The sequence below is a fragment of the Lagopus muta genome, chromosome 2, assembly GCF_023343835.1.
Source record: "Lagopus muta isolate bLagMut1 chromosome 2, bLagMut1 primary, whole genome shotgun sequence".
In the NCBI taxonomy this organism is placed as follows: domain Eukaryota; kingdom Metazoa; phylum Chordata; class Aves; order Galliformes; family Phasianidae; genus Lagopus; species Lagopus muta.
The window spans coordinates 72,262,404-72,286,220 of record NC_064434.1 but is presented as its reverse complement, the minus strand read 5'-3'; the positions used below and the strand labels follow the sequence as shown (position 1 = coordinate 72,286,220).

General features: G+C 36.4%; 1 protein-coding gene across 4 annotated transcripts in view; it reads left to right on the top strand.

Annotated features, from left to right (window-relative positions):
* The window catches only part of ARID4B (AT-rich interaction domain 4B), an 85,915-nt gene that overhangs the window by 41,279 nt on the left and 20,819 nt on the right, over positions 1 to 23,817 (top strand). For 3 of the 4 annotated variants that reach the window (XM_048938367.1, XM_048938365.1, XM_048938368.1), the window contains exons 7-16: positions 534 to 625; positions 2,885 to 3,023; positions 6,676 to 6,755; positions 8,046 to 8,119; positions 8,849 to 8,994; positions 14,456 to 14,528; positions 15,040 to 15,134; positions 16,128 to 16,225; positions 16,439 to 16,706; positions 17,620 to 17,798. In XM_048938367.1, the coding sequence (XP_048794324.1) occupies positions 534 to 625; positions 2,885 to 3,023; positions 6,676 to 6,755; positions 8,046 to 8,119; positions 8,849 to 8,994; positions 14,456 to 14,528; positions 15,040 to 15,134; positions 16,128 to 16,225; positions 16,439 to 16,706; positions 17,620 to 17,798 (1,244 nt within the window). The remainder of the gene's footprint in view (positions 1 to 533; positions 626 to 2,884; positions 3,024 to 6,675; positions 6,756 to 8,045; positions 8,120 to 8,848; positions 8,995 to 14,455; positions 14,529 to 15,039; positions 15,135 to 16,127; positions 16,226 to 16,438; positions 16,707 to 17,619; positions 17,799 to 23,817) is intronic. The other variant, XM_048938366.1, reaches the window with a different exon arrangement.

The window sequence follows — 23,817 nt, the reverse complement described above, 5'->3', positions numbered from 1 at the left end:
CAACTACACATCTTTTGTTAGTAAATTGGTTTGTTTACTGCAACTGGCTTATCTCCCTGTTTCATTTTATAGGGGAACCTTTGTTCATTTCTAAATAGATGATTTAATATTTAGTTTGGTGATAGGACAGAGACAAAAACTCATCTTCTAGAGATGAGGTATCCCAAGTTGGCAGAATACCTGATACTCCATTCTCTGACTTGGAATGGTCCAAAGTCTGGACTTTGGTAAAATACTTGTGTGTGTGTGTTGGATGAAAATTAGTTTTGTTTCGGTATAAGGGAAAAGGAATGCTTTAAAAGAAACAAACACGGCAAATGCAGACACAAAAACCCCACAATGCACACAACTGTTTCTTTTAGACCTTAAAGCAATGACATCTATTCTAGCTCTTTACTTTGGTAACGAGACAGTCTGTATTGACAAAAAATTGTTTTAACTGGGCAATAGGAACTTACATTTTGGAGAATTACTTACACGGTTCTTGTGTATGTGTATACCTGTTTTTTTTGTTTTGTTTTTTATTTCAACAGACTTTGGATCAGCTTCCACTCACAAATCCTGAACACTTTGGGACTCCTGTTATAGGAAAGAAAACAAACAGGGGACGGAGATCCAATCATATGTAAGTTTAATGGCTTTATGTCTGTGTTTTTATTAACTTGTGAAGCTCTCAGTATGTTTTTTATTAGTTTGTTGTGTGTTCAGACTAAAAACAAACATAAAAAACGACAAAAAAAAAACCCTACCCAGCAAGCTGTATGAAAAGTATTCTTCAGTGCTCAGATTGAAAGTCAGTTTTTCCTGTGTTGCTGCATGAAAGAATTACATGATCTTCATGCTATCAGTATTTAAAATGGTGGCAGGTATTGACAAGTGGGCTTTGACAATCTACTGAACTTGAGCTAAAACCATTATAATAGTCTTTGTTTAGCTGACCTGAAGCACTGGTAGAAGGCACCGGAAACCTCGTGTAGTCTTTTGGTTTCCTATTATGGGGTCTCTGAAGAGCTTTTAGAAATAGAACAGAATTATGATTTGCAGCAAAGCTTACTGATAGAAAAATAAAGGCTAAGAGTAGTGACTTGATTTCCTGGGTGCTGGAATTTGTAGTAGTTGGGAACTTGAAACAACATTATGAAATACTTTTTTTTTTTTTTCTTTTAAGTTTTGAGGTAGTAGTTAAGTTTTGAGGAAGAAGCTAAAATGCTTGAATTATTCCTTCATGCTTTGGCTTCTTTGTAATAACTGATTCTAAACATTGCCCTATCTTTGTTCATGTAGTTTGGTTTGGTTTTGTTTATTTGTTTGTTTGTTTGTTTTACTATTGTAATGTAGTGAAGGAAAAAGACAAGCTGGCACATACTACAGCAAACATGACTGCAACCTCCTTGATGTCTGAGTTGTTTTCTCATCTATTTCCCTAACTGTACAGGATGTTGTTATGGCAGAAAGAGCACACTTATTTTTATCTTTGGTTTGTACTGACTGAACTAGGTAAAAAGACAAATTGTACAGATGATGGTAAGCTCAGCTGGATTGTGATCTCTCCAAGATAGCCCTGGCCTTCTCTTGTCCTTGACTTTATTCTCTTCCCACAAGAATTTCTCAAACCCCAGGAAGCATTCTGAAAGAATTCCATACTGTGTTTTAAAAGAAATCATTAATTAAAAAAAAAAAAAAAAAATTGTTGGGGGGAGAAATAATGCTTTTATCAATGCTGCAAGTAATGTAAAATGAAGTAGAGAAAACAAAACATGGTAATTAAACTTAGAGTATAAAAAAAAAGCAGATGCTAACTAAAAATGAGTCTTTTATTAACACTGAGCTTTGTGCACAGAAATAGTTATGGGAAAAATGGAAGATAGCTTTTAAATTCTGCATTAAATGCTTATTGAACATGCTTGTATTTTTCAAGTTAACTTTCAAAGTGAGTAATCAAAAAATGTAGTATTGAATAATAGAAAAAAAATAATGTGTGTGTGTATAGCTACTGATGCTGAATATATGTATCTTCATATATATATATATATCTATATATATCTATATATAGATAGATAGATTTATTGTTTTTTTAACTGGTTTCACTTAATTTTAGTTGAAGCCATTTCTTACATTTCAAGTCTCCATAAGGTTAAAATGAGCTATAACTACATCCTGGAACAGCCAAAGCAATGACCTGAAACCCTTTTATAATCAAAATACGTTTGCACCTTTGCTCATCTACTTATGTTCCTGCACCTTGTTCTGTATGAAATTGAAACAGTTATTGAAATGTACCAGTGCAGATTATTTAAAGAGCTATTTTGGGATAAAGAGATTTTTTTTTTTTTCTCTTTGCTGTTTATCTTTGTAGCTGATGTTTCTTCAGAGATTTGGAGATTTGTTCTCTTAAAATAGCTTTCTGTTCTGTATGGAAGACGACAGCAGGCTTGTAGACTATGGCTGTTGAACTAAAACCATGGAGAGATTAATCAGTTTAATTTAAAGTTGGTTCAAAACAACAACTGCCACTGTATTTTTGAATATTGTTTCACTGGGGCAAAATTAACATTTTGAACGTTCTGACCATGCATATCTATTCTTCCATGTGGATGTGTGTTGTTCTTACTGTTCTTCTGTGTTGTTTTTTTTCCTGGCAGGTATTACTTGTACATATGCATTTCTCAGTTTGTAATGGTTTTGTAACTGTGTTTTTTTATTTATAAATATAATTATTTATGAGGACATAATAATAATGAATAACATTATTTTTTAAATTACTCAACTTCAGTTTAAGTCACTATTATTTATACTACTCTTGACAGTTAGCTTTGTATCACTTGTAATTATAGTAGGCAAGAGATTTGAGTGGTTGAGTTTTAAGTCTTTTTCTATTGTTCAGTCCTGAAGAAGAATCTTCATCCTCTTCCAGCGATGAAGATGAAGATGATAGGAAACAGAGTGATGAGTTACTAGGAAAAGTTGTGTGTGTTGATTGCTTCAGTGTGGATAAAAAGAAAACTCTGTGGTTTCCAGCCTTGGTAAGAATTTTATCTTTAATTTTTTAAAGTTCCATGTGTTACTAGGCAACAAAGAGGTGGTTTTTGTTTTGTTTCCTTTTCAGCAGATCTACACTGTTAGTAGAACTTCATACGTTTCTTAAAATTTGAATGCTATAGTATTAGTATTATATAGTAAATATTTTCATTTACACAAACTCATTGCTAACACAGCTTTAGTTTTTCCAAACTAGCTTGGCAGTGGTTAGTATTACTACCAAACTAATTCTGGAAGGCTTTCAACCTGTGCTCTTGTATACCATTTTTCTGAAGTTGCAGTATCAGGGGAGAAATTGTTAGAAGTGTGAAGAGAAAGCTTAGTAATTAAGTAGGCATGTGTTTTCTAGTTCCAGTATAAAGGCATTTGATAATAAAAGCAAATACTTTTAATTTCTAGCCTGTGATAGAGAATTGTCAATAAATTTATTTTAAAATAATACTGTAGTTTTTTACTAATCTAGTTAATCTTCCTTTATTTTGGTTTAAAGACAAACTTCTAACAAAATATATCACTGTTAGCCTAGGGATTGTATGTGGATGGACTTAAATGTTTGGAAAATTTTTAAATTTGTACTTTATCAATTTGAGATGCTTGAATCGTTTCTCCTTGGCTTTGCTGACAGTGATTTTACTGAATTTCAAGACTTCCTCAGCCTTTGAAACAATGCTTCTTTGACGTTATACTCCTGGTAGTGTATAGTGCAGTATCTCTCAGTTGCAACTTTCTAGTCATCACCTCCTGTCTTGTAACACAGTCCAGAGGCTTCCCAGAAGGATTTGTTTTGAAAGAGTTGGTGGGAGAGGATGAGTCATTGCAGTCTCTTCTACAGCAACGGGGAGGGCAGTACATGCGGCAAGGAGATAACCCTGCTGATGGAAGATAGCTTTAAGAGAATTTTCAGTAGCAGACAAGAAAACTGAGCTGTTTCTTTATTGAAAGCTGTCATCAAATTTGATACTGCCTACCTTCTGTTGATAACTGTGCTGTGAATGGGTCGGTTTGCTGGCCTGCTTTTTCTCATGCTGTTGTTAGGCCTTGTGATGATCCACATAATTGACAACAGTTTCCAGTGTAGACTCTGGTAGCTATTTTGCTTGCATGGGGTGGAATGGATAATTAGGATAGCTGTGGGTTTGATCTTAAGAATTAATTGCTCGTTCTTCCAAGGTATATCAAAAATCCGTGCTCTTATTTCTTGAGCTTTCATTTGGGGGTTGGCATAGCTTGTTCTATGTGGAAAATGAGTAAATGAGAAGCAACAGAGGGATCAAGTTGGAGAATGGAGCTTGTTAACTCTGAAGTAGTTTATCCTAGATTAACTGTTACTTCAGTAATCAGGTTTACAGTTCTGCAAATGAATATGGTATTGTATTTAAACTTGAAGGTTATATCAAATAATAGATTTATTGCCCAAATAGCTTCTTCCCCTTCCTATAGATGTGATGTTCTGTTCTTTTATCTTTTAAGGGTTTACTTATACTTTATCAATAAAGTAATTTTATTTTGTTTCTGAGCAGTTTTGCTTAAACTGCATAGCGTGGCTGACTGTAATTATGTGAAAATGCAGCCTTGGATGCTGAGGAATATGCATGTCCAAAATGCTTCACTTTATTATTAATGATGCTGTATTCAGATACAGTTTCTGTTTAAACAAATGGAGGACATTGAGCAAGTTGATTATGAGAGAAGGTCAGAGATCAGTATAAACCTTAACAGCAAAGAACAGTTGAGATTAGTAATGGGATTGCTTTGACAACAGCCGGGTAGGTTGTAATTGATAAAGGTCTGAACTGTAGGGGTCTATGTTTTTGGTTTTGTTTGTTTTAAATAGTTTTAAGGGCTCAGTGGCTGACTGCATTGGCTTAATCCTGCCTGCATTTTTGTTTGTTTGGTTGGTGTGGTTTTTTTTTTGAGAGCAGTGGCTAATTGCATTTAAAATAAAAATGTCTGGCAGTTGTTCTTCCTGTTAGGTAGTGTGCTTGGTAAGCTTTATAGTATTACTTGGTTAGAATGTGTGCTTAAAGGCTTTTGGAAGTTACAGTTAGGAAATCTTTTCACAGCATTTTCAGAAAACTGAGCTTACATAGGATCATCTCCCTCATCCTTCTATAAATACAATGGAGTTTGTTTTGCAAGGAAATCAAGAAGGCTTGATTCAGGGAAAATTGAGATGATGCCATTGTGTGTAAGGCACTAGATGAGATTGTGGTAAGCTGTTCTCTAAACTGTGAATGGATTTCTGACTGCTACAATCTTGAGGCTGCTAGAAAATCAGTAGCTGAAGTCAGGCCAACTTTTCAGTCTTTAAAGAGCTTGGAGATTGTCTGTTTTAAATGGGGATGATTATTGGTTTATTTTCTAGATACTGATGCGGTTCCTACAGACTGTATCTCAGACTGTATTTTAAGTGGGAAGTTTCAGTTTTTGTATAGTACTTTCTTTGGAGATTGTGAAACACATTGAATTTGGAGACTTGCACTGCCAAGTTTTATTTCTCTTGAGAAGCCTGTTTAACCTGTGCTGTATGATAAACAACATAATTGAAGCTTTTCACTTCAACTTCTAGAACACTACATAGCTGACAGCCTACATAATGAGGGAGACAACCGTATGTTGTACAGCATCTTCTTCTATCCAACACAAAGTAGGACTGCAAGCAACTGCTCTGGGAGGAGAGGAGTTTACCAGGACTAAATTAGAGTTGCTGCTCCTTGGGGCTTCATATCAGCCAGAGTTTTCTTAACTTTCTGGGAGCAATTCAAGTTTTGAGGGAAAAATGATGGAAAGTGCTGCTTTCCAGTTCCATAAGTCTGGAATGTCAATGAATAATGTATGTGTTATCAAATTCCCCAATTTTGTAAATTAACGACTTTTATACTAACTTATAAGATTCAGATAGCTTTTAAAATTGCAATTTATTTATTGCAATAAGCTGAAGGTGGTATCTCAGTGCTAGGCTAGACTTAAATTTATTTCTTGAATTAAAGAGTCTATCATAACACTTGTACATCAGACATTTTTATCTCCTAGTAGGTAGCTTATGAGACATTTAAGATCAGACTGCATGGGGCCCTGAGCAACCTGACCTAGCTGTAGGTTGGTTCATTTCATAGCAGGGCAGTTGGCCCATATGTCTTTTAAAGATCTCTTACAACTCAACTGATTCTATGATTCTTCATAAAATTGTGTGAGGAGGGATTGTTTGGTTGTTTCTTTTTCTTCTCTGAAACTGAGTTATGACGTCTTCGCAATTTCTGGACGTGTTCAGAAGAGATCCCTGATGGCAGTGTTTGTTGAGAGAAGCCTTTTTAGGATGAGGAGTAAAATCTGCTGTAGTGACGTGACAGCTACTTAGTGTTTGTCAGGAGGTTGTTTTTAATCTTTCTCTGGTGGCAGCAGCTAGTTCCCTCCAGGCAGCAAGCATGGACCTCTATATGCAGTAATTCCAGGCGAGCATTGCTCCTGTGTTTTGAGAGATCATGCTCTTGTGTTCTGAGGGATCTCAGTTCCTTTCATTGCACTGTTGCTGGAGAGAAATGAACCCGAAAACTTTTTGAGAACCATTGGTAAATACTATTGCTATCTTGTTACTCTTTTTTTTTTCTAAATTTTGCATTTGTAATATCTTTGCAGGTGGTCTGTCCAGACTGCAGTGACGATATTGCAGTGAAAAAAGACAACATTCTCGTTCGTTCTTTTAAGGATGGCAAATTGTAAGTAGGAATGTAGAGACTGATAATGAATAACATGTGTACCAGTCAAGCGAATCATAGTGTGAGATACAGTGAATACAGTACTAATAACAGTTCAGAAAGTTTCTGCAAAGATTTTTCTTGTGTTTAGAAAACTGTAAATGGCCTACATAGTGATAAAATTAGCCTTCAACTTTGTTAATAATTGTTACCACTGTGGCAAGCAAAGTGTTTCTTTTTTCTTGCTCTGATTGGAGCTGGGTACTGCTTTTCAGAGACATGGCCATGTGCTTACCCAGTCATTAGAAGATCTGTGTGTTTGTGGAATATAAATATGCACACAGCTTTTTTTTTTTTTTTTTTCATGAGGTAAAAGGTGTATGTTTGTCTGAGTATAGACTACAGCTGCATGTTAGCGTTCTCCAAAAAGAGCTGTGATGCTATTCAAGGGAGGAAGGAAAATAGTGAAACCTAGAGAACCAGTTTGTAGGGGGTTCACATAAAACAGAGAACTTTATGTTCAGCTCATGACACTCAGGAAGGAAGTTCGATGTATGTTAATAGTATTCTCTTTTCTTGGTTTTAGTTCTAGTTTTAAAAGCTCCAGCTATTTATTTTGCTTAGCTTGTTTTAAGAGAATGCTTTTGCAGAAAAGACAATGACATATTTAATGATTTAACTGTAGTTTAGTTACTTAGTAAGTCTAGGCTATTGCTTTCTGGTGCCATTTGCAGTTATTCATGCGTTCAGTGCACATCACTGGAGAAACACGTGTGTGTGCAGCCAAGTGTGTGTATACATGCTTCACCCTCTCCCTCTCCACAGTCCAAGCTGCTGTTCACATCAGCTTCTTTGAATCCAGCCAGAGCAGAAATTAAAAAGTGCTTTGTTTTTTAATTTGAAGTATTTTGTATGTTAATACTCACTTAGGTTTCATGTGGGGGAGGTGTTTGTGAGTGAGTAGTTACTTGCTAAGCTAATGTGAGCTTTTTCTCTAAGGAAATATATACTAGGCAGATTTGAGAAAATGTATGTTAGCAGAAAGTTTTCTTCAATACGTAGTGAATAGATTATGTGCTGTAACTACATTTATGTAGAAGTTTTTATTTTAGTCCACTAATGGGTTAATACCATACCAGACTGTTATACAGTGGAATTGTTCAGGTATCCTTCATATTCCTCTTCTGTATTGTTAGTAATTGTTATGATCTTAGTGATCAGCTCTGTATTATAGTGTTAATTTAGCTTTGAAATCCTTAAAATATATATTTTTAATAATAATATTTCTTGGGTGCTTCTTAAATTATCTAGTGTTTCTGTGCCAAGAAAAGATGTTCGGGAAATTAGTGAAACTTCACCAAAGCCTGATGCTCTCCTAAAACAAGGTAAAAATAGTTTTTAATGAGAAAACGTGTGCATCCATTTATTTTATGCCAGTTGTACCAACTTTGTGATGGATTGATTCATGTCTTAAAAATGCTAAAATTGTTAGAGGAAAAGATCCTATATACCTTGAGGCCAAACATTGCTGAAAACCTGTAGGAATGGTTTTCTTCAAACAACAAAAAGCATCCTGTCTTAAATGTAGATGTGTCAAACAAAGGATATAATTGTACAGTGCTTGTTAGTTTTGTAGGTTATTTACTATTTGGCCTTTGTGTTCAACCTTAGTAGAGTTATTTTTGTCACAGCACTCCTGGTAGGTCTGAGGGAGCACTGCTATACACCCAAGAACCTGGAATTGTGAATTTGTTTGAAAGCTGAAATTTGTGTGATTTAACTTCTAAAATGGGATTATAAATATTTCCTCCTCCTTTTCCTCTTTGTTTAACATGATAAATCGCAGTGAAAACTCATTAGTGGAGGAATTCTCTCAATTAAATGTATTCACCATCCTAATAATAGCTCTGAATAGTTTGAGATATGGAGAAGATGGGGCTAGTTTGGCTGGGTAAGGTGAGTAAAGATGGACAACACAGGGATTTAGTTGAGATTCTTTGAAGTTGGGGTGGAATAGTTAATTAGCAGTCTTTGAGTCAGCTACTTTATTTGATTAAAACATTTGGTGAAATTGATCCTTCCTTCACTGCTAACAAATTCTGGTCCTTTTACAGCTTTTGACCAAGCTCTTGAATTCCGTAAAAATAAAACTGTTCCTAGTAACTGGAAAACAGAATTGAAAGAAGACAGCTCCAGCAGTGAAGCTGAAGAGGAGGAGGAAGATGAAAAAGAAAAAGAGGACAACAGCAGTGAGGAAGAGGCAAGTGAAGTTACTATGCAAGTAGCTTAGATACACAACTGATGTTATCAAGGCTAATATTTAGTTAGGAATTACTACTATTTGACAGCATATGACATCTTAACGCAGGCAATAGTTTGGCTTCTCAGCTTTTAAAATCTCTGTTTAACAAAGATTAAAGTGAAAGTATCAACTTGGAAGTCTAACAATTATCTTCGAATCGCTAGGCAAAGAAAGTGCAGTCAGTGGCCTGTGTCAGTGAAACTTTAAAAAAAATAAAAAAATAAAAAAATGAAGAAGAGGAAGGTAAAACTCAGATCCTGTTTTAGAATCTTTCCCGTGCTGATCTTAATGCAACCACAGAAGGGTTACAGTACCTTGTGAGACACTGATCAGAGTGAGGAAGGATAGATACTGGTGTGTGCTCTCATGCATATTGCTTTCACTAAAAGAGAGAAAGGTTGCCCTTACTTATGCATATTTCTAAATGGATCTTGCCCACTACCTATCAAAGGTTAAACCGTCTTCCATCTGGAAAGGTACGTGTTTTAAAACAGCTAAATGCACATCCCGGTGAAGGATATGCAGTGTATTTTTATTACTTTAAAACAAACCTTCAAAATGCACATATCATCTGCTCAAGTGCTGGGTTTAATTTCAGAGTTCAGTGCTAACATTTATTTCTTATTTCATACTTATTTATTTCATTTCTTTTCATCTATCTCCTACCTGACAGTCATTCTCAGCAAAAGTGTAAAGCATTTCTCTGCAGGCATATGCCTTTTCCTGGAACTTCTTCTAGGCTCCCTTGGAGAAAGCAATTGGTTGATTCAAAGGATGCATGAATGATGTATCAGTTTAAAATCTTTGTGGAAGGTTTTAAACCCTCTTTCTCTCCGTTTGAATAGGAAACATGCATGCACTGTAAATATCACTGTCTGAAGTTATCCTCAGAAATTTCTGAGGTGTCAAAACCCTTGTTCAACTTTATGAGCATCCTATTCTTTGATAAAACTGTTGCTTTTGAGTATGTGAAATCATTAATGTTAATAAAAGCATATCTTGGTGTTCTGCCAAGACTTTGCATGTGTAAAAGATATATTCTTAGTATCTTAGTGGTTGACAACACTGCGTGTGGCAGAAGGGTTGCAGCTAGGTGATCTTTGAAGTCCCTTCCAAACCAAGACGTTCTGTGTTTCTATGAACTTTCTCTTTGCTTTGAACACCCATTTTCTTTGCACAATTCTGTTGCAGTATTGAAAGGCAAAGGAGTTCTTTTTCACCAGTGCAGATCATCACATTTCTTAGAGCAAATGTCAGTCATGGCCCAGTTGGGTTTCCACTTCTTTGATCACTCTCCTTCCAAATAATGCATTGTCTTTCTGTAGTGATGTTGCTGGTGAGTGTGTTGTGTTGTGCAGAAGGCCGTAGTTTTCCTTTATGGCAGTGTAGTAAGATCCATGTATGATTTTAGCATTACTATAAATAACTGCACACACAAGTGATGATAAACCTTTCTACTGACTGTAGAACTACACCTCAGTAAATATGTCACTCAACACGTGTTTCAAGGCCCAGTGGAACTTGTTACGTTTTATACAGCAGCCTCACCTAAGGCAGCTTCTCTGAGCTGTTGTTCCTGACCCGTGTTCTTGTCACTTTTGAAAAAAAATAAGCCAAACTAGGCTTACATGGTCCTGTTTTGTGTCTTTCTCCCCTGTATGTTTGTCGCCCTGTCCTCCTCTCTGTTTCATGCTCTCAAATTACTGTCTGGCTCGTAACTGTAGATTCTTTTATGAAGCAGAAATTTCAAGTAGCTTCCATTGATCTTTCACTGCTCACTTTTAACTACAGAAAGCAGAATCTACTGGTTTTCTAGTAGTGAAAAGAAAAGAGGTTTTGAGACTCTTGAATAACTACCAAGAAATGTGAGTTGTTGTACCTTTCTTTTATCCTGTTCTACTGAAGAATTGCTGTACTACAAAGCTATTTCTCTGGCTACCCTGATGTGAAGAAGCAGAAGAACTTTCAATCAAAGCATGGAGTCTGTGCACTCCTCTTTCACCTTTGTTCTTTCTTTTGTACTGGAAATATGGAGCCCTGCCTCATGCTTGTTTTTCTAATTCTGTTATTCCCTCCCAACTTTTGGTCCAGAAAAAAAAAAAAAAAGATGAGGAAAGAAGAAAATTAGTGGAAAGAGCTTCATTTAGCTGGCTGTGAAGCTGGAAGAGAGGCTTTTTGAATCTTTCACTTGGTGTGTACTTTCAAGGTCTGTTTCTCTGATTTGTTATGCTGCTGACAGTAATGCAGTAAGCTGAGATTTCCATCCATAGTGGAAATTTAAAGAGCGTGATAGATAAATGGTTGTTATGGTCTTTTACTGACTACATAATCCTTTGCAATTGTAGCTCTGACATATTAAAAGATGAGGCTCGCTCTTTCTTTCTTTCATTTCTTTATTTTAGGGAGGATTCAAAAGTGAGAAAATCTTTGCTGCTTTTCCACAGGCAGCCGTGATCTAAGTTGTGTAGTCTGATATGGGCTCTGGTATGTTGAGAAACAAAGAGTATTTCCATGGACTCAGTACAGTTCTTGATTTTTTATTTATTTTTTTTTTTTTCCAGAGCAGGTTTGTGTCCAGCCATGGGCATGATGAGCAAGAAGATTCTTCCCTCTGCAGTGTAACATGCAGTCATTTTATAGCAGTCATTCCATCGCTACTTATTTTAGGTGGAAATATTTGCCATCTTTAGCTATGCTGTTTGTAAATATTTGACCTTGTAGCTTTTGTCTTTGGAGAGACGGTTTCAGAACTCCCAATTATCAAGAAACATCTTTTCTTAAGCAGGACCTCTGAGCTTGTTCTTTACAGAGCACCACCTGCAGATAGTTCTAGCTCTTTCCAGGATGTGTTGTCTTCTTTTTCTGCTTTGTAAGTGGAAGAATGGAAAGTGCTTTCCTTTCCTCTTCTGAATCTGATGGTAGCTGAAAGGATTGACAAGGATTCTCTCTTTTCTTCTGGATTACAGTACTATGTGACTTTTATTTGCTGCTTTGGAGCATGTTGCTTTTTTCTAGATCTCGATATCAAACACATAAGCTAATTTCTTTTACCTTTTTGACATAGACAAATTACTAGGGTACAGAGCAACCTGTTTAGTGCTGTGGTTAACTAACTTGGAAATAAGCAGAGGTGACAGAATATGGTATGTCTGCCTTAATCCACAGTCTAGAAAACCCTGTTCTGTACTCAGTGATTATTTAAGAGATTCCATAAATGTTTTAGAGAGTATTAAGAGTTTACAGTATGTGTAGCATGTATTGATTTTTGTAAAGATTCTGAGAAAGAAGTCTTTTCAGAGGCACACGAGGTCTTAACCTTCCCTCTTAACACACTTTCTTAGAAGGCTTTACTGGGAATATTAATGAGGAATATCCACTTGGCATTTTGACACCTCTTTGCATTAATACATTTGAGATATAAGTACTTTTCAAACATTACATCTTACAGGGAGGAAAGAGCAGCAGTGTTATGTTCAGCCTACTCATCACCTTTATTTTAGTTCCCCTGACAGACATTTTGCATCTTGAAAGTTTTGTTGGGTTAAAAGCTTTCTCCTTCCTCATCTTCCATCCCTTAAATAGTCTGTGAGACTACTTCCTTATGGCAAGTAGTCTCTTGTTGGTGAGGAATGGAGGAAAAAAAAAACACAAATAGGTGTCTTTGATCTCTTCACCATGTTCCAGTGCATACTGGTAAAAGTCCTATACTAGTACCTGTCATGTGTGACATGACAAGAAGGAAAAGAAAGAAAAAACAAAAATAAAAAAAAATCCACATCTCTGCCTCAGTACTGTGTACCCCTTATACCAAAACCAAAGAACAGCAAATCTTAATACTTTCCAATCGGGACATTTGTGGTTATATTCAAGTTTGATGGTAGCAGGTTCCATCCTTGCTTACTAGCAGTGTGGACTTTCTTAACCAAGCATATATCTATATGTATGTGTCTGTACTACTGCAGAGCTGCAGCATTGCTCCTCATACCAGTGGAGGATTACTATATACTCCTGGCTCATTCTGGCCCTACCTTGTGAGGATGTAACCTGTCCTCCTTGCTCGTCAAAATAGCCTGCACTGAGTTTTGCTGGTGTACTAGGTAGTGGGTGGATTCTTATCCTCTCATGTCCCTCACCGAGGCTTTCGTCTTGTATTGCCTTTGCAGTGGCTCTAACTGGAGTACTTCATTTGCAGTACTTCATGAAGTACTTTTCATTGTACTTCTGTTATTAAATATGCTTAAATGTTAACAATTTCAGCACAGGGCAAGTACTTCTTAATTATTATTATTATTATTTTTGCTGGTTTGCTTTAGTACATTCTCCAAGTGCATTTAATGGAGAAAAGGAAGTATACAACAAAAAGACCCCACTACAGCCTTCCTTAACCTGATTTTCAGCCACAATTTTTGTTTCTTTTTCGTCATGTTTAACAATTGTATTCTGTTTCTACTGATTTCTGAGCTGCCTTGGTCTGACTTTAAATACAGTGTGTTTTGTGAAGCTTTAATATTTAGCAAAAGGAGGCTGTTGAAGGATGAAAAAATAAACATGGAATGGAGATGGGCACACACAAAAAGGTTTTAGAATTTATTAGTTAATTTTAGAAGCTTTCCAGGTAGTAGTGAAAAAGGAATGTAGAAAATTAACTTCTGATCAGCATATTGTTTTGAAGTAGCTTTGTCATCCATTTCTAAGAATTCTGATTATAGGCTTAATATTTTATATTCAATAAAATTTTGTGGCAAGTGACATTTTCTAATGAAATTAAACCCTAGTGCTTTAAGAAACCCTACTGTTTATTAATTTAGGTGAATCTAATACAAGGCTTTATTAGTGCAATGAACTGAATATCCAAAATATCCATTGTTATTTCAGTTCTGGGATTGATCCTGCTCACTACGCACGCATTCAGCTGGTACCTCATGGCAGTAGCATGCGGTGTCATTGGCTGTGGTTTGTCAGTGCTGTGGATTAGAACTTCTGAGGAAGTGCGAGCATGATTTTGTCTTCTACTTCATTCCTGAAAGTTGCACAGTGCATCCGAGCATTAAGAAATTGCTTAACTGCAGAGGAAATAGAGATCTGATATCCCTTGAGCATTAATACTGGTATCTACCAGACTTTGTGTAAAGGAACAAAATTAAGAATATATCTTGATGGTGTTTATGATATCTATGACAGTGATTCATCAAAAATCCAGTTTCAGATCTGTCATTACAGTTATTGTCTTATGTATGTTGATAAAGTGTGCTATGTAAAACTCCATGTGGCATAGCACTGAGGCCAGTGTTATTCTTTGTGTAGTTTCTTGTTCCTGACTGCAGTAAAAACAAACTTTTGAACCTAAGTGATTTTCTTATTGATAGCCTGTAACTCACAAGTGTGAAATGTTTGTGATTTTTTTTTTTTTTTTTAACAGGAGGAAATAGAGCCTTTTCCTGAAGAAAGGGAGAACTTTCTTCAGCAATTATACAAGTTCATGGAAGACAGAGGTACGCATTTCCGTGTTTGACTTGTTAGATTTAGAGGTATTGCTTAGCAATACTTCAAAAACCCGAGTCTGTGAACTAGTAATGCTGTACAGTTTATTTTTTGAAACAGTGAGACTGCATTCCTTGCTTCTGGCTTCCCATCCTCTTAGAAGATGAGTCTGCCTGTTAACTCTGGCCCTCAGCAGGACTAGGCTGGTTCTTTTAGAGGCATCTTTTTCAGTGGGTGAAATAGAAGTGTATATATAAGAAGCAAGAGAAGTTGCATCATTTGTGCGTGCTCAGTAATATATGGAATAATGCAAATATCTGAATTTATTTATATTGTTGAACTATAGGCAGAATGGCTTATTAAAACTCGTGAGTTTTAGTTTTCACAAAAAATAAACAGTAGATGCACGAGATGGTCAGAAAATTTGCCATACTATTTAATAGTGCAGTAGCATATGTGGAGTGGGTTTCATGTTGCTCTCAAAAAGATATTTCAAAACACTTTAACTGTCTATCTTTACAGGGACTCCTATTAACAAACGACCTGTACTAGGATATAGAAATTTGAATCTGTTCAAATTATTCAGACTTGTACATAAGCTTGGAGGATTTGATAATGTGAGTATTACAGATCTATAAAGTCTGGGGATGGTGTTTTTCCTTAAGTAGGAATAAAGAAAAAATCTTGTGTAGCAGCTCCAGATATTAAAATTGAGTTCTGCTAGAAACTAGTTATATTTTAAATTACTTGTCTACTCAGTGTGTTGTTATTGCTGCATAAAATCAGCCAACGTGTGTGTTTCTGTGAGATTTCAAGAAATGTCTGTCTGATAAAATTGTTACCATGAAGTGGAAAGTGTCACTGCTCAGTAAAATCCCAGAGGCAGGTAACTGTAAGTTCAAGTTGGTTGTGAGACACTAAACTCCTATCTGTTCTGGGCAATATATAGAGGAACGTGCTGACTGGAATTGGTCTTAGTGCAGTAGTTGATGCATAGGGAATTCTTGGTCAAGCAGATTCTGTTACTGCTTTGAGCTACTTCTCATAAATCTAGCCTGTCAGCTGAGGAGGCTGGTTTGTGCTGTGCTGCCTTTCTACTATACAAGGGAGGATCTTGTACTCAGTATCACAGTAGATCTGCTTTACCTTCACAGATGGTGAGAAATGAGCATATCACACTGTCACAAAGCTTTGACACTGAAGAGTGTGTTAAAGATATACATTAGCTACCAGTCTTAGATTATCTAATGCAGTGCTGCAAGGATGTAGTATTGTTAATACTTGGAATGAGTGTTTTTCTTTCCAATTTAATTAAAATTCTAGATGTGATATTTCAAGAATTCTTTTAACTATACTGATCTTTGTATTTGTTTTTTCCTTTATTATCACCCCGAGAGAAAGTCCAGCTGTGGCTTACTAAAGTGCACAAATGCTAAATTGCTACAAGTAGTTACACTAAACTACAGTTTGTGTTACAGTGAAAGTACAGTGTATGATAAATAGAGATTTTGTAGAGAGAATTAAATGTTATTGTATGAAATGGTAGACACAGCTTAGTCTTCTATGTCAGTGAGTTAATTCAGCAACCATTGTTATATTTGCTTTAACAGATTGAAAGTGGAGCAGTATGGAAGCAAGTTTATCAAGATCTTGGAATCCCTGTATTGAATTCAGCTGCAGGATATAATGTTAAATGTGCATACAAAAAGTAAGTAATAAGCAGTGCAGTTTATGCTAAAACAGCACTAAAATAAGTAGAGATCTTGTGGTAGTGGTGGCAATATACATAGATTCTATACATTTGTTTATAATACAGTCTTTGTAAGCTTTAAAATATATTGCTCCTGTTAAGCTTCTGGTAGGTAGCAAGATTTTTCTTCAAAAAAAAAAACTTGCTTATCAGAAGCTTATTTTTTTTTAGGTATCTCTATGGCTTTGAAGAGTACTGTACATCAGCAAATATTGAGTTTCAAATGGCATTACCAGAGAAAGTGACAAGCAAGCCTTGTAAAGACTGTGAAAAAGAAAAAGATTTAAAGATGCGTGAAGATCCAGAGCAGGATGCAAAAGAAATAAAAGCGGATAAGGAGGAGCGCAAGCAGGAGGAAGTAGCAACAGTACAACAAGAAGAAAAAAAGCTAGCTGAGAATGATAATGAAAGTAAAGAAAATGATAAGCCCACTCTTCTGGTAAGATATTTTAATGTTCGTATTATAGCCTGTTCATAGAGACAGATAGTGTGTTGATAACCATGAGTTTGTATTAAGACTGAAATCTCTGTAATGGATTTAAAACCAGACAAGCAACATGCTGTAGGTTAGTTTTGAGCTATGTTTATCTCTTGTGCCTGTCTTAGAGATTCGTGATGTCAAAGGCTTTGACTTGGTAGGAAGCAGCTGCAACTTTCCACCTGTTTGGGGCCCTCTCAAGTCAAATGAAGATCAATTAGCACGCAGCTTTATTGTGATCTGGGTAATACATGCTCACAACTACTCACACAGCAATTCAGTGCTGATACTCCTATTTTGTATTGAACTAAACACAACTAAGAACTAAGCCCTCCTAAGTTCTACAGAGATATGATATGTGCAGTGGTATAATCAGTTCATTGACCCAGAGAGACAAATCTTTTTACCTTTTTGAAATTCAGTACTGATCCGGTGGTTTAAGAAAAGGAGATCTAAGGTGGTAAGCTGAGCAGTGAAGGCACAGCAGTTTGCTCTGGAAGCAGTATAGTTTTTCAAGTCAGCATGCAACTTAGCTGTGATGTATGCAGGTGGCACCAGCCCTGTTCTGTCTGCTGCTGCAAGCTCCGCAGTGACCATTAGTGCTGATGTTTCTGCATCCTGAGTGCAGACGTATCCTGTGAAGTGTTCTAAGAATTGTGTGCTAATATTGTAGCATAAACTGCCTGGGAGTACTGTTGTACTTACATTAAGAATTTAAAAAATGAAACCAGTGGAAATGCTGTCGTTTTAGAAAGAGCCCTAGAATCCAGTGCTTTCTTTTTCCCTTCACAATAACTTGTGCATTTTGTTTTTCTGAAATCCTCTGAATTTTTATTTTTTTCTTGTAAATTAACTGAAGGTTTTATTGTCTTAGGGAAACAAAAAAAATTTGCCAGATTCAGTGTATACTACAGTGCAGCCTGACCAAGAAAAGGACTTGAATGTAATCAAAACTGAAGATGAAACCAAATTAGAAGATAAAGAAGAGGAAAAGATTAAAGAAATGGAAAATTCTACCATAAATGCAGAGGCTGACGAAAAAGACAAATCAGGGTAAGTTACTCTGTTTGTAATCAGATAAGGCAACCGATGTGTGCTCATTAACTTTACTCTTGTAATTTGAACTTCCAATCAGACCTCCCTGCTGCAATTAGGCTCCTATTTTCTGAAGACCTGTATGCTCCTATCTTTCTCATGGTTAGTGCTGCTAAAGGTATTAGTGTAATTAAAAGTATGTAATCATTTTTAAAAAGCTTTACATAAGGCTTTGAAAAGATCCAGGCCAAAATATTTGCAAGCTGAACAATCAGTAGAATGTATAAATCTCACTTAAGATAAAAATATTGCCGTTATTATGAATACTATTTGTCCATTTAACTTGGTTGCTAGATTTTGTTGTTGGACAGTGGTGTGTTCTGGGTAACATGGGAAGAGAGGGAAATACCTTGCATCATTTAGTAACAACTTCCTCACTGAGCAGAGATGACACTTGCAGGAGACTCTTGTGCAGCCCTTTAGGCATGAAATTTTGAAAGTAGAAGATGAATTACTTGGTCCTGTGCATCCTTAATACTTCCATGGATGAAATGTGCACAGCTGACTTTAGTTATAGAGTTGGCAACTTTTCATGTTTCATTGGAAAAAAATAAAAAATAAAAAATTGACAGCCAGATCATGAAAAGCAAAAGCAAAAACCAGCCGGAAAAACAACAAAGAATTTTAAAGTAGCATCCTGTTCTCACTGATGTATGGGGTGGTAACAGTTCATATTCTTAGAATTAGAGGCTTTCTGCATTATGATTTCAAGTAAGAAGACATAGGTAGCTGTTATGGGTCATGTCTCAAAGGTCTTGTTTAACTGAGTGTATTGTCTGTAACTGAAAACAGTACAGGTGCTTAAAGGAGAAACTTTTCTTAAGAGGGAAAGCAGCTAATGGCACCTTACTCTTTCTAAGCACTTTGAGTCTCCTGGATTTTGTATGTAGTTAATGGCAGTTGTTGCCTGACCACTCATTTCCTTGTTCATTCCACTCCTCCTTTGCTATATTTAGCAGATAAACTCTCTTCCATCTTAATATCAGCAACTGCTATTGCTCGTTCTGTCCCACTGAAAGTTTGAACAGAATGCTATAGCTCAATGTGTTGATTTCCAAGTTCATTTGGAAAAGTTTTTCAGTTTTCTTTTAAGCGTTTTGATTTCTGAAAGAATCCCCCTGTAAAATGTCATCTTACCTATTCTCAAGGAAATTCCACTGAAAACTTGTATAACTCAGAAATCCAGAATAACAAGAAAAGTCAAATTTACCTGAACACAGTAGAAGAATCTTTTCCCTGTGAATGTGAATTCATTTATGTCCTAGGCAGCAATCATTTTAAAAGGCTGGTTGCTGGAATTTAACATCTTGTTTTATAAGAGCAACCAGAAAAATGGTTCTGTAACAGGTTTTCTGAATTTTCAAAATACTAAAGGCTAATTTCATGATACTTTCAAAATATTTAACTGAATGTAAGAAAATCTTTGCGCTGCTGAGGGAAATACAGTAGTTAAAAAGATCCCGAAGTACTCTGTGTGTTGTTGTGGTGGCATTCAGTACTTGCTTGTATTTGGAAATAAGAGTGGTTTAAAACTTTTCATGCTGCTACAGGAAGAAAGTACAGCTATTAGCTGCATTTGGTCTGTGTAGTAGTTGTTTTTATTATTATTTCTGATTCATGTCTGGGTTATTTGTAACAATAAAAACATGATGCTCTCTTAATTTTTCCTTCATAAAACCAAAAAGATGTTTCCCCTTAATTTTCCCCAATTCATCTGATGGTTAGACTTTTTTCTGCTTCTCTGTACCCATCCAGTAAAGATTAGCATTTTCTGTAGCAAATCATTATTTTTTGTATTTTTGTAGGAAGTCGCTTGGAATAGAAAATATAACTCTAAAAATAGATAGAGGTGATGGTATCATTTCCAGGTGTATATTTTCCTGGAATAACAAACTTATTTAAATGAAAGGTCTGTAGCAGCTCGTAGTCTCAGCATTTACAAGCAGCATTAAGTACGGTAGCAGTGCTGTTAGCTTAATTTCTTTTGCTATTTTTCTAGAGATTGATAGGATTCTGTACTTCCTAAAAGCTGTAAGGAATTTAAAAATGATGCTGACATCCTAAGTACTTGAAAAAATGATTATGATATACCTTTGTGGTATGAACACCATAAGGTTTTTGTGAGCCCCTCTCCTTATCAGAAGGGGAAAATGTTGTGGATTGAGTTCTGTGCTGAAGTAACATACAAATGGGAAAAAAAAAGCTAGTGTATACAAAGCTAACATACAAACTTGGAAGTTAATTGCAGAATACCGCTGCGGACTGATTTATTTTTTTCCTCAGTGTACTCCTGAAATGAAGTTTTAAAATATTGACTATCTATCTTCCACCGTGCTAACCAAATAGCCAGTCAAATGGAATCTAATATTACGTGAGACTAATTCATGGGGCTGCTCTTTGAACTTGTACCTCTAGGAATTATATCCTGTAGATACATCTTCATGTAGCATCTTTACATAGAGATGACAGCAGGCAGAAAAACTTCAGGGTTGCCTGCAGAATGCATTGGGTGGATGGGAGCAAATTTGCATCTTTGTAATTTCAGAATATGCTACTGGAATCCAGAGCTGTTTTTCATTTCCAGAGGCTTTGTTTCTGCAAAGCCATGCATCTCAACCCCTTTAGATAGCAATTGCTCCCATGTTACCCCACTGGACTTTTCCATTGGAATTCAACAATACAATAAATAGGAAGAAATGTGGTTCTCTTTCTCTTCCCTGTCTGTATCTTAGCTACCTGAGTATCTGTGCTCTGAGAACCGTGCAAGAGGCAGCTTGCCTATTGTTCTGTATGTTCCTGTGTATGCTTTCCTTGTTTTGGCATGGCCTGGGGAGGATGCATCTGCAATTTAGTCTTTACATATGAGAAGGCTGCCTTCATGGTCAGCTGCTTTTGGATGGCTCTAGGAGATGCATTGCAATTTTTTGTAATGTTGTTACTTTTTGTAATGTGTTACTTCTCGTGGGTCTGTCCCAGAGGGATCTTTAGCAAAATAGCTTTGTAAAACTCGTCTTTTTCCCTATAATGATGTACATTCTTTTTTAGTCAGTAAGTAAGAAAGCTTAAGATCTTCCTTTAAGTTCCTGGTAAATTTGTTTCTGAAGTAATGGTATTTGGATGTAGCTTGCTGTACTTGGTGCAGTTTTTCTTCATGGCTGCTAACAACAATCTATTGTAACTAACCCAAAGACCTGAGTCAAAGCCAACAAATTTAAAATTTAAATTTGCTGCACCAGGAGCCTTCTAGACAGTGTAAAGTGAACGTGCTCTGAAGAGGCTGAGGCTAGAAGCCTAGTGAAGTTTATTTAAAAAAAAAAATTATAAGCTAATGAAATCAAGAGTAAGAGAGTTTGAAAATTTAATGATGCAGTTTATGCACTGAAGGGCAGGTTAATTGCTAATTAGCAAATATTAGTAAGGAACTTTTTATTCCAAGTGATTAACACCAAGTGTGTTGTTTTTTTTTTTTAAAAAATTGTAATGATTAAAGTATCTGAGGCAGATGGGCTGCTATTAAGACTGTTACATTGAACTGAAAGATGAAGTGCTCAGAATCAGGAAGACAATTACTGTTTAAAACAGAAGTTGCACTGGACTTGTATGTTGGTAGTGTTTTGATTTTTTTAAGATGACAAAGCAAGTTTCTTGCAAGTCATCTCAGTTACAGTACTGCAAGATAGCAAGCAGCTTTGTTCTGGTGTTTTCTTCCTCTTGGCCAAGATGCTGCCTTAACTCAACCTCCAGGGAAGGCTGTCAGCACAGGGTCTGTAGTTCTCTGCCAAGCAGAGAACAATGCTGTCACTTGCAGTACTTGCAAACAATTCTCAGTCAGTGTTAGGAAACCTCCTAGGTATTTTTTTTCCTTAAACTGTTTGCTTGAACGTTTGTTGTAAAATATGATTTAAAAACCTACACACTTCTAGATGTCTTTCTGCCATGTTCAGGTCTTGCCTATACAGTTTCCTGGGAATTGGGACCATCCCGTTGTGACAACGTTAAGGGGATAAAATCAGAAGTCTCTGACTCAATCTGTAACTGAGTTAAACCATTCACATACATGCAAATAAGAGATCTTAATCGGTGATATGTTATACATCATAAAAATCATTATAACAGTATTTTCTTCCCTGTAAACAATGGAGGCGGAAGCTAGGAATAATGAAAGCTGAAGTGAAGAGCTAAGTTAGGATGGCATTGGTTCATGGTAAGGGTCTTTCTGTTGTTTACCACTTTGGTAGGGTATAGGTAGGGTGAGATTGCATGCTATGCTTGTCATGGCTTTTATTTGTACAAGAGAGAAATTTTCTGGAAACACTTGACAGGGGTTTTCTGAAAATGATTTACAACAAGATTATATAATAGTCAGATGCTGAATTTAACCTCCTGCAGATAACAAGTTGTTAGAAGCAGTGCTCTCTCCTCACCTGCGTAGTGATGCATCAAAGCTGTGTTGCGATGAATCTAAAACGATAGCAGGAAGGTTAGAATGTTTTGGAGGTTTGCTACAGGAGGCATACCTTAGCTTCTAGATTGATGTTGAGAAGTATGTATTGAGATAGCTTTCTCTGATCTGATTTAGGTTTGTATGGAATTGCTTGTTTAGCTTGGCAGAAGGCAGAGAAATCCATCTTGTTCATTACACAGTTGGTGTGAACATCTGTTCTGAATCTTAGACTGTTGATATGTATGCAAAAAAAAAAAGCAGTGTATTTAGGTAGTTTCATTTATAGGAACATATTTCTGTGCTGTTACTGCAATGCATGTTATATTTGTGTATTCCAGCTGCCACTTATAGTAGAATGAAGTTTTTCTATAGTCATGTTTTGAGAAACAATGTCTGATCGTTTTCTTAATGTAGAATATGCAGTAATGCACACATCTGTGTATTGCCTGCTTTTCATACTGCAATAAACTGCTAATGGCACAATAACAATGTGGATAGCGGCAGTGTAAATGCACTGCTCTGAAGCATGCCTCGTCTTAAACTGGAGGGAGGCTTCTCTGATAAGGAAAAAGTAGTTCTGTCATCACGCCCAGCTTATGGTCACTGTGGAAGTTATTAACCCTGGTAGCTGTCACTGAGACAGATGTGCTTGGGTGGAGCCCTTCAACATGCATCAAACAGGAGGTGTTCTCATGCTGTGTGGGAGCCCGTGCCATAAAAATGAAAAGTGCTGCATTCCTCAGCCAGGCTTCTGGGCCATTCGTTACCCCTTCAGTGTCTAAAAGTTCCTTAAAAACTTGACTGAATTAATAGAAGCAATAACTTGAGGTTCTTTCATTTGTCTTCTCCATGGCAGTAGAAGATAATTTTCGTAGCACGTGCTTGTACAGCTGTAGCGTGCTGACCTCTTCCCTCTGTGATTCAGATCAAGGTTGTGCTTCTCCCCTGTCGCAGAGCAATGGGCCCACAACCATGTGTTTGTTCAGATTTTCTTTGGATATAGACAGAAGCCTTTGGACCTTAGAGCTTTATTTTAGGTTATCTTTATAACTTCACAGTGAAGAAGAATATTGGTGGATTTTTTTTACTCTTATTAATATTACTAATTAAACACAAGATTCTAGTGTTATGGTATAGATGCAGGTCTTAATGGCTTCTCTGCCATTAAGCTATAGTTGAAAAGTCAAAGGAAGGAGGAGACCTGATGTTTTTCAGCTCTGTACTATGATGAAGCAGAGGTTAATTAATACTCTAGAATGAGAAAAAAGTGGAGGGGGAGGAACAAAAATAGAAGCTAATTGCAGAATTTAAAGTGTCAATTACACTGAAGTTTATTTCTGCTAGTGATTCAATTAACTGTAATGACTTAATTGAACCAATAATTGAAATAATCTTGCTTCCTCAAGTTTTAGAATAACTCTGAAAAATATTGCATTTGCTATCTCACCTGCCGTGAGCCCCAGCATGGTGTCAGAGGGAAGCGTGTTGGCACAGGGCTGGGGTTGCTGCACAGCAGGGATCCTGGGAGGTATG